At 57.4% G+C, this 10,206-nt stretch overlaps 2 protein-coding genes across 2 annotated transcripts; both read left to right on the forward strand.

Annotated features, from left to right (window-relative positions):
• Nucleotides 1-793: 793 nt before the first annotated feature.
• BESB_071070 (uncharacterized protein) lies at nucleotides 794-4,290 on the forward strand (the record flags this gene model as incomplete). The annotated part of the gene is made up of 5 exons (XM_029365480.1): nucleotides 794-1,423; nucleotides 2,040-2,588; nucleotides 2,976-3,099; nucleotides 3,629-3,694; nucleotides 4,070-4,290. The coding sequence occupies 5 exons, from the start codon at nucleotides 794-796 to the stop codon at nucleotides 4,288-4,290; spliced, it is 1,590 nt and encodes a 529-aa protein (XP_029217964.1).
• Nucleotides 4,291-6,557: 2,267 nt separating this feature from the next.
• On the forward strand, nucleotides 6,558-8,693 carry BESB_071080 (putative proteasome subunit beta type 7 precursor; the record flags this gene model as incomplete). The annotated part of the gene is made up of 4 exons (XM_029365481.1): nucleotides 6,558-6,932; nucleotides 7,564-7,617; nucleotides 7,990-8,137; nucleotides 8,407-8,693. The coding sequence occupies 4 exons, from the start codon at nucleotides 6,558-6,560 to the stop codon at nucleotides 8,691-8,693; spliced, it is 864 nt and encodes a 287-aa protein (XP_029217965.1).
• Nucleotides 8,694-10,206: the final 1,513 nt, after the last annotated feature.

Genomic DNA, 10,206 nt, shown 5'->3' on the forward strand with positions numbered 1-10,206 from the left:
TCGGCAAATCTGCACAATTTCAGCTTGTGCGTACCAGCCTCGGGGGGCGGCGCCGCGAAACAGGTCATCGATTTGCCGCGCTCATTTGAGTGTCATATACTATTTCCATGCCCTATGTTCTTCAAGACAGTGGCTACGGATTATCTGCATGTCAGAGGGAAGATGCTTGCTGCGTTTCGCCTTCCCGGATCTTTGGGGTCGCGCTCTGGCCCTGGCTTCCGCACTTGAGTTCTTCGGGTTCGCTGTGGCTCTAAATCTGTGGATTTCGAGTTGCCACAGCCGTGGGCGCTTTGTTTCTGGAAAGTATCGCTGGCGATTCGGATGAATTGTCCTTCCTGCTCCTGCAGACACATGTATAATCACACGCAGCCTGGCAATGCGGCAGCTGGGCACATTTTTTTTCCCCACGGTAGTATGTGGGCACTGCTACAGCGCGTGGCCCCCCCGGGCAGAGTGGCTGTCCCCTGCTTCCCCATTTTCTTGTGATGTACGCTTCTCTGAAGCCTTGGTACAGCTTTCCCCCGTGAGCCTTGAACGCATCTGCCGTTCCGTACCGCACAACACCGTTTTCCTCATCGTTTTGGCGGTTTCGTCTGCGCGTTTCGTCGTCCCGCCGTTCAACCCTCTTCGCTCTCTGCGCCCGTGAAGCACTGTCGGACGACGGTCGGAGGCACCACGGCTCGTCCAGCTGTAGGGCAGTTTTGTCAAGAACTAACCCTAAACCCTAAACCGCATCCGATCGTTTATGTTTATGTGTCCGGCTGCCTCCACGTGAGGGCGCCTTACCGACAAAATGCCCGATTCCCCCGAGGTTCGGGCGATAGGGGAGTCTCGAGAAACTGATTCTGGAGACGTCCTCTCTACTGTGACTGCATCCGTCGATAGCGTCGACTCCCACGTGAAGGCAGTTATAAAGGCTAGTGAACCTGGGGACGGCAAGCAAGGTTCGCTGTCTAAAAGAGGTTCCCTTGTGCGCGATGACCTGCCACCACTCGTCAACCATCAGAAAGGTCTCAACTACAGCAGGTCCACGTCCCTGGAAGTGGATCCGAAGGAGGTCTCGGACGGAGAGGCGGACGGCGAGCCCAGCCCAGCGTTTTCGTCGCTAGTTCGTGCCAGCACCATGGCCAGGAGAAAACCCCGCCCGGACGCATCTCCCGCTGAGGGGCCTTCAGACACTTCAGCGCCCGCAGAAGACGCGGCCGAGGTGTCTCCAGGGCCCCGCGCGCGCGCCTTCGAGGCACCCGCCGCAGCCGCTGCGCAAGCCGCGCATGCGGAGGACAACAACGTAAGTTTCCTTGCTTTCCGTGTGGGCACTCTCGAGACAGCGGAGTGCAGGCAAGAACTGGAAGAGGACCTCCTGGGCGCATCAGGACGCCCTGTGGATGTCCGTGAGTTCGGCAGAGCGAAAGGCGAAGGGTTGGTACTGCGTGGCAGCCCGTGGTCCCTCAGGGGGCCGTTGCGTTCAGTAGATAGGCGCAGCAAAAGTCCCGCGGCAAAATGTGCTCATGTGACGGGGCCGGATCGAGCTTCACAAATCCTGTGTGTCATGACTGAAATTCTTGCTGAGGAGTCATCGCTGCGTCCGTAGTTCTCGATCAAGTCCTGCGACCAGAGCGTACGCGGCAGGTGACGAGACGGTTCAAATCCTGCTGCGATATCTTGCGTGTCGCTTCGTCGCTGCTGCCTGGACCGGGGTCAGTTTGTGTTTGTTTGCGCTTTCGCCGTTCTTCTTGATCGCACAACGCTCGGGAGGGATGACAGTGATGGTGCTGTGCGAAATCGAAATGCGTTAGGTGGACTACCGCTGGAGTTCTCGAAATGGTGCGCGACGGCACGCGGGATTGACGTGGACGTGGTGCGTGGCGGCGCGCCGGCTTTTTCTGTGGCCTTTGCGTATTGTCGAGCTCGCTGGTGAAGCAGCTTCGTTCGGTGCAAGCGCGCCGTCCTCAAATTGGTTCCTACGTGGGTATGGAGGTTTCTTCCTCGTCGTCTTCACCCCCTGCTGTGTGGTGCTCGTGTTGTGGACCTGTCTTCAGACATCGTTTTGGTCTTACTTCAATTGGGAACGAGGGGCGGCCGCCGCTGCGGGGCAGCCCAAAGAGACTCCCTCCACGTCAAACAAGACAGAGGAAGATCAGGCACCGAAGAAACCTCGAGGCGGCGCACCCGTGGTGCGCTTTCAGGGGGTGGATAGTGACCCCGTGGAGGAGGAGGACGACGACGAAAGTCCATCGTCGCGTGTAAGGAAGGGCAATTCTGTTGTCAACATGGGGTTTGTCGATTTGATTGAGTCCCTCCTGCTCAACCATGACGTGAGTGGGAAGCCCGGCCGCTTCAGCAGCAGCTTTTCAGCGAGTGAATTGGCTAGTGAAAGGGACAGCGACGTCGACTCCGTGACCTCAGCCGACGTACGCGGACACGACGATAGCCTGGTGTGGCAGATGGAAGATGTCCTTCTTTTCGAAGACCAGCTCCATGCAGCCATGGCTGCCAAGTTGGAGCAAGAGGCCCGCCACATGGAGTCATCGCTGAGGAAAAACATGGTCAGTCTTGAAGCGGAGCTAGGCGACGACAATGAGCTGAAGGTAAATGACGCGTCCCGTGTCGTGTCCAGGCTGAGGTTGTGCGTTTGCCACGTGAACGGCTCAAAGTAGTCGTTATCCACACGGTGATGCCGGTGAGGTCAGCGGGAGTCATGCAAACGCGCTGGGCCCCCGCTGGACAGGGTCTGAAGGGACTGGGAGTGGGGAGGGCCTCACATCGCCAGCGGCGTGGCCTTTCGCAGCCTGTCAGCCGCGCCAGCGTCTGAACTACAATACTTGCCAGGCGGGGGAACCACACGAGCGACCTGCTTCGTACTCTGCTCGAGTGAATCGGCTCGGCAGTGCTCACGCCGGGGGACTGCTGACGTTGCAGGGCGGGGCGCTGCGGTGTTTGCATGGGTCTCGGAATGTCTTACTCTTCCTTTGCAGATGATTCATTACGAGGCCCTGATGGCCGGCCTTGACCTGACTCCAGGGCTCGATGCGCCGACTGATGCAACACTCCAGCGCATCGACATCGCCACGCTGTTGAATCTGTCCCTCTCAAACTACGGTGCGCAGAAGTGGAGTGCAGTGGCTAGACGACTGTGGCGAATGCAAAGCAACACAGTGATCTGGCGAGGCATTCTGAGCATATTTTTGTGACATCAATCGGCTGGATTGGTACTCCGTGTCGGCTCACTGGCATCGCCGCGCCGGCAGGAGGGCAGACTCGTGTAGGGATTGTGTATGCGGGCGCCGTAGCCAGAGTCAGAGTGGGCAGGCACCAGATTCTTGAAGCGGCAGGTCACTGGCTGTATGATGGTACACGTCTACAGTCGCCCCGCCGTTCTTGCTTTCGCCTTCAAGCTGCCAGTTCATCGTATTCAAAGAGCGCCGCAAAATAGGGAGCACGTCGCATCTGAACGGTTTCCTGCCCCTATCCTCACTTGTAACCCTGCTTTTGTCTCTGATGATTTCCTGTACGGGGTTCTTGTGGTGGCGGGCACCTTATCAGTGCTGGCAAGAGTGCCATAGACCTGATTATCTGATTATTTGCTTTGATAGCCGTGTATCATTGGACGCTGCTTGTGCTTGTTCAGAAGCGTCGATGGAGAGGATCACTACCTCGCAAACAGGCAGCGGATTATTGTCGCTTCCTTCTGAAGGTAAAATTCTCATTGGTACTCCCTGTCTATGTCGGTTGTCCGTCGTTGGGAGAGGGGCGGGCAAATACGGTGTAGGGGTAGGGTATCCCGCTTACACACAGGGAGTGCTCACGTTCCGTGCTGGCTGAACGTTATCGGGATTCCACTGCTTCTGACTTCCAGACCGCGTTGAGAGGCTGTCTGCTACAGGGGTAGCAGTTGGCAAGTGATTCTGGTTCAGGCATCCGCAGCGAAGACAGCGCCCTTCACCGCGACGTGCGGCTTTATCCGTGCCACTGGTAATTTTTGTCGTGAAGTGCCCGCCGGACGCGGCCTTGGGGGGACGCGTTGGCTTCACTATTGTGCGATTTCACGTTTTTGTGGATGTGTGCACAGCTGCACTCCCCTTCACGCCGCGGCGGCAATCGCCCACCATCAAAGGAAGTCCGCGGACGTGGGCTGGAGCGAGCGGCCGGTCCCCCCTGCATCAGATCCAGTCGGAGCTCCTCCGCATGGGCAGCACGAGTAGCGCTGAGTCGACTTCGGAGGACGACTCTTCGGAAAAGCGGAAAGACAGCAGGAGCCCCGCGCCCTCGACCAAGGATGAGAGGGGCTAGAGTCCCGCTGCAACCGCGGATCTGCCAGCCGTTTCGTGTGGAGAACACTGCAGCCTGACATGGCGAAGGCGGGATCTGCGTGAAGCGACGGCCCAAAGAGGCACTGTAGCTGCAAGGGATTGTGGCTTCGGAGGGCGATTGTCAAAAGGATGATCTCGTTGATTTCCTGCTGGGACTGCAGCTGAACTTTCTTGGCTTCTGCCAGTCAACTGCAGTGCGACAGCTGCGAAACGACTTGATCCTTAGGTTGTCGTGTCGCGCCTCCGTCTTTTCAAGTCCGCTTCTAATTCCGTAACCGTTTTGCACCATTGTGAATTCCAGGAGAGAATAGTTTCTTGCGCGGCGATGCTGCATTCCGGGAACGTTTTATGGAAACTGATGGCTAATATGGTCCTTTGACCTCTTCGTAAGCACGGCTACGCTGCCGGAAAGCAGTACAGCCGAGGGTGCGCCTTCGCAGTTTTCCTTGACGGCGTCTTTTTTTTCTACGGCTTTCTGCCCTGGCGTTTCGTTGCAGCAAACAAGAGTTGGGCTATCGACGGTAGCGGCCCAGCAACAGCGTAGCAACTACACACCTCTGCCCTATTCGTTCTCACAGCGTATGCAGCCGGGGACAGCGGAATTTGGCATGCCGATAGTGAACACGCTGTTGCTGATTTGGTACCCGGAGACATTTTGCACCGGCTGCGTTTCAGAAGGCTGTGGACGGTGTGTGCAGCATACCCTGCTCACGTTAAAGGCCAGCACATACATTTATGTTCACTTTCGCTCCGAGAATCCGCCACATTGGAAGCCCTCTAAACGACCGTATCCGCTGCTCAGGACCGTTTCGGTACATACGAAACTTCGGGTGGCACGCGAAGGGGTCAGCGCAAGGAAGTGAACTGCTCATTACAGGCTGAGTGCCTTTCACCACAGTTCTACACGCGGCGGCGACGCCCCCGGCCACCTGAAGTATGGCTGTAGTCGAGGATACCCTGTGCTGTGGCATGCATACCTCGACGGAACCCTTTGGGTGGTAATCTAGTCCTCCGCTGTGCTTCTCGTGTCACTTTAGCAATCACGTCGCTTGGGACAATGCCGGATTTATAGCAGAATCGACAAAATTCACACAGCATAGAGGCGGGGCTCCCAGTATGGAGTTTGATGACCTCTCGTGTATACCTGTGTGAACGGACCCGAATTCTCTTCTCATGAACGTAGCTTGCCTCCTCTACAAAGATTCCGTATCGCTGGGATCTGCTACCACGTTCTGCCACTATCTTTCAGAGACCATCTTTTTCAATTGGAAACAGGGAGGCCGCTACGTTGACTGTGAGTGTGAGCGTCCCCTCTCGGTGCCAGCTCGCATCAGGAAGCTGAAACGTACTTCTTCTGCACTTCAGACGGGGCTTGTCGCGGCATATTCCTGAAGCCATTTCCGCCGGAGGCGCAGGCGTTTAGGTTCTGAGACTTCTTGAGGCGAATCTGTGTGTGCACATTGTACTGACCGCCGCGGCTACGGCTGTGTTTTCGGCATCTTTAAGGAGTGCAGAGCAGTTCAGTTGTGGTGATTTGTAGCAGAAAACCTGTAGAAGCGAAGCCTCATGCATCACCGAATTGCACGGCGGACGAACCGCGAATCTGTGAATGGAGTCCACGACTGTAAACGAGCCGCAGCCGTCTAGAATGCGGTTGGCGCGTAGGGACACGATTTTTTCGCACGGGTGCATGCGCAGGGAAAAAGCGTGTAGCACAAGATAGAGCCTTCTTCGTGTCTGGCACATCCACTTTTCCGAAACAGAAGATCCACAGTTTGGTCCGTTCGAACGGACGCAGATGTCTCACAAAGTCAGGTGGATGTGTAGCGTGTAATAACCCGGAAAGAGCGACGGCCAACACACTGACCACCCACCAGGTGATGACATTCGCCTCTTCATAGCATCCTCTGCGTTGTTCACTGAAAACGTGTGTCTCGCTGTCGCATTCTGACCTTGTTCATCCTCTCGCGTTCCTCCCTTCGAGTTTTACTCTGCTTCTTTGTCTGCATCCGCTCCTCTTTTGTCTGCCTCAGCGTGCGGGCGCTTCCTCGGGTCAACACCCCCGACTCTCCACCGTCGTTTTTCGTCCACTTTTCCTCTTTTTGCCGCGGCGGCTGTGTCTCGTTCGCTCGTTTCTCTTCTCAAAGTCCCGGCGCTTTTTTGTCCGCGTGTGTCCAAGGTACTCGTTTCCTGCACGCCGCAGCTGCTCTTCTGTTTGCTGCCTCTCTCGACTGCGTCCCTTCCACCATGGACAGCATCTCGCAGTTGGCCCTCCAGCGTGGAGGCTATGACTTCTCGAATCACCAGAGAAACGTGCATCTGTTGATGGAGGCGGCGAAGCGGTGCCCGTCTGCTGCAGGTTCGCCGACGCCGCCCGGCCTGCCTCCTGCGCGCAAAACCGGCACCACGATCTGCGGCGTGGTGTGCAAAGATGGTGTCGTTTTAGGCGCCGACACGCGCGCGACAGAGGGCACAATCGTCGCGGACAAAAACTGCAGTAAACTCCACAGAATCGCCGACAACATGTACGGGGCTGGCGCAGGCACTGCTGCAGATCTCGATCACATGTGCGACTGGCTCGCCGTCCAGGTCGAGCTCCATCGCCTCAACACCAATGCGCAGGTGCGTTCGCTTGGCTTCGCCGCGGAAAGAAAACGAGCCTAGGGCAGCTGAAGAGTTTCGCTGTTGCATATACCCTTCCTCGCGGGCGGAGGAGCCCCGCCGGCGGTGTATGAAGACTCGGCGGCCAACCCCGAGAAGGCCTGGAAGAAGCAGAAAGCTAGCAAAGAGCGGAGGAATTGTGGCAAAGAAGTTGCCAAACCTCTGTGTAGCCCGTCCATCGCTCAAAGTGTCAGCCTCCTACGTGCGATTTCCGATCGGCGCACACTTTCTGCTTTCCCGTCATGATCTGCGCTGCACCTCACCAAACAAACAGACTCGCTGTCGAAGGAGCAGTGGTTGCCTACGCGTAGAGGAAAACTGTGGCACGTCGACGGAATTTTCTGCCTTTTCTTTGCATTTCTTCTGGCGGAACCTCTCCATCGGCTAGTTACCTGACGGCCAGCCAGAGAGACGCCGATGCATCCCAGCGCGTTCCTTCCTGTCCTTTCGTGCGAAGATTCACCGCGTGCAGGGGGAGGGCATACAGAAGAGATAGAGGGAAGGATGGGGAGTGAGGTCAGTTGCGTCTGGCTATGAGGCACATGCGCAATTGCGTCTTTCTCTGTGGCGCTGTTTTCGTGCGCTTCTGCAGCCTCGCGTCTCCATGGCCGTCAGCGTCCTCAGCCAGGAACTCTTCAAGTACCAGGTGAGAAAGACATATAGTAGTGTTCGCAGGGGCGAAGACGGGGGGGCCTGTTCCTTCTGTCGCTGCAGAATACAGAGGCGCACTGCCGGCAGCCTGCCGCGTCTTCCCGCCTCAGACGGGTCGCAGGGCTAGGGCTGTAGTTCCGCGCGCGTGTGCCGGGTATGACAAGCGCTTGAGCGACGAAATGGACACGAATACGTCTTTATTTATCAAATCACAAAGTCCTCCCGCGTGTCGGCTAACCGTCTGGCTGTGATCGGCTCTCTCTTCGGCTCGCTTCCCCGCCCTCGCTGGGGAACGGGCCGTGCGGCGTTTTTCTGGGCGCGTGCTTGTCTTCCACGATGCGTGCCCGTGGCGACGTGGTTTGTTCAGGGATACAAAGGCTGTGCAGTCGTTCTGGGCGGCGTCGACGTGAAAGGCCCGCACATCTACAAAATCCATCCTCACGGCAGCACCGACTGCTCCAACTTCGCGGCAATGGGCAGCGGCAGTTTGAACGCCATGGCGGTCCTCGAGGCAGGTAAGACCCCCAGATGGCTGCGACTGAGAAGAAAATGCCGAGACGGGGGGCGGGCGGGAGGAGGGGGGCATAGGCGGCGGTTGGAGAGTCAGCTGCGTCTTTTCGCCTGTATTCGGCCCTGAAGGTCGGGCGTGCAAGGGACGAGAGGAGAAGGAAAGTATGCATGCAGCCTAGGGGGATACACCTCGATCAGCTTGTTCGTCTGTTGGTTTTGCATGGTTTTCTCTGAGCGCACCCGGGGCACCTGTCGCGCTGTTTGCGTCGCACAGGCTACAAGGACAACATGACGCTGGAGGAAGGGAAGGCGCTGGTCCGCGACGCGATCAAGGCGGGCGTCCTGAACGACCTGGGCAGCGGCGGCAACATCGATCTGTGCGTCATCACGCGCGAGGGCGCGCAGCACATCCGCCAGTACGAGAAGCCCACGCAGCGGCCGTTCCAGGCGACGCGCCCCGAGTTCAAGAAGGGCACGACGCCCTTCCTTTTGGAGAAAATTGAGCAGCTCAAGGACCGCCTCGAGTTCGTGCAGGATGTCGAGATGGTGGAGGCCTCCTAAACACACTTCCGAGCGACCCGGGGAAGATTCGCGGCGGGCGCAGACGCCGCAGCAGTCGGCGCGGGTCGAGGCCCAAGCTGATTGAGCAGAAGGCAGGAACACGACGCAGCGACGCGAGGGCAATGCATGCAACGCTTGACTCAGGGAAGAGGCTGGACTGGAGTGGAGCACCCGACAGGGAAAGGCACCGGAGGCGGCTGCGAGGCTCAAACGAGAGAATTTGGAGTTTCCGCGTGTCCTCTTAAGCATCGCCGCCACAGCGCGAAGAGTGCGCAGCCGTGGGAAAGAAAGGCGAGCGTTCCACGTCCTCTCTGCCGACGGGCGAAGAGGAGGAGCTACTCCAACGCGTGGGTACGCAAGGCTGCCGCGGTATCGGAAGAAACGGTCCTTTCTTTACAGGCCGGAAGTCGAAACGTTGTGCCTCCAAACCGAAAGCCTAGTCGCAATTGTCTTTTCGGCACGTGCTTCGTAAAACGCTGCACATATTCAGCTGGACGACTGGGCAAGGAACCACTGGCATTTGTCGGAAAAAGCAAAGCTGCAGAGCGGAGGCATACTCTCCAGCTGTAGGTACACACAGGCACTTTTGCCTTCATCGAATCCATCGCGCACGCTGTAGTTGTACACAGTGAAGCAGAATCGCTCGAGCCCCCCGAAGGCAATCGCAGGGCGCCAGAGCCAGCCCAGCTGTAGCGATTGGGATTCCAGACCGGGCAGCCTACACAGAATTCTATGTAGACTCTGGTTTTCGGCTGGCATTTGTAGCCGGTTTAAAGCGATAGATTATGGATCTGCGTAGTCGTGCTATATGAGGACGTCTCGGCGCCGCAGGCCGCTTGCACTCAGCTGAGGCCCCTCTGCCAGACTGGAGAACCCGCGATTCTTAGTCCTTTGCACAGGCGAGGAGGGTAATTGCGTGGAGGGGATCTGCAAGCTAACTGAAAGAAGGCTGCAGTAGAACTGCTACACATAAACTGAAAAAAGGCTGCAATCGAGCCAGCCGGAATGACATCGCTCATCCCGCTCTGCTGGTAGTATCCGCAAGGCGCGGCTACCGTCTCTGCCCCTCCCCCGATGACAGATACTTGGCAAATTATGCGCAGAGACGCTCTTTGGGGAGAACGTGAGCGTCCTTTCCGCCATTTTCTTGCCAGCGTATGCTTATATAACTACGCCGGGGATCGCCTGCCATCGCTGTGATAAGTATGCCGCGCGCTTGCCCGAGCTCTCTCTTGGTGACTTGTATGAACCACGCTTCCTGTGGTATGTGCCGGTCTCGGGCCCTGAAAGTTTTCTCTCTCTCGGCCGCATTTGTTATGGATCCTCGCTTTTCCCGCACGAAGGGATCCAGTCGGCCGCGCTCGCTGCCTGTCTCTTGCTTGCTGCATGCCTCTGCGCCTCAACGGAGACGCGAACTGGAGACACACAAAAGAGGTGCGCTAAAGAAAAAGCCACTGCTCATCTTTTTTCCCGTTTGATTTCGGTAGTCTTCATCAGATAAGCGAAGGCGGCC

This window comes from Besnoitia besnoiti, assembly GCF_002563875.1.
Source record: "Besnoitia besnoiti strain Bb-Ger1 chromosome Unknown contig00007, whole genome shotgun sequence".
Taxonomy (NCBI): domain Eukaryota; phylum Apicomplexa; class Conoidasida; order Eucoccidiorida; family Sarcocystidae; genus Besnoitia; species Besnoitia besnoiti.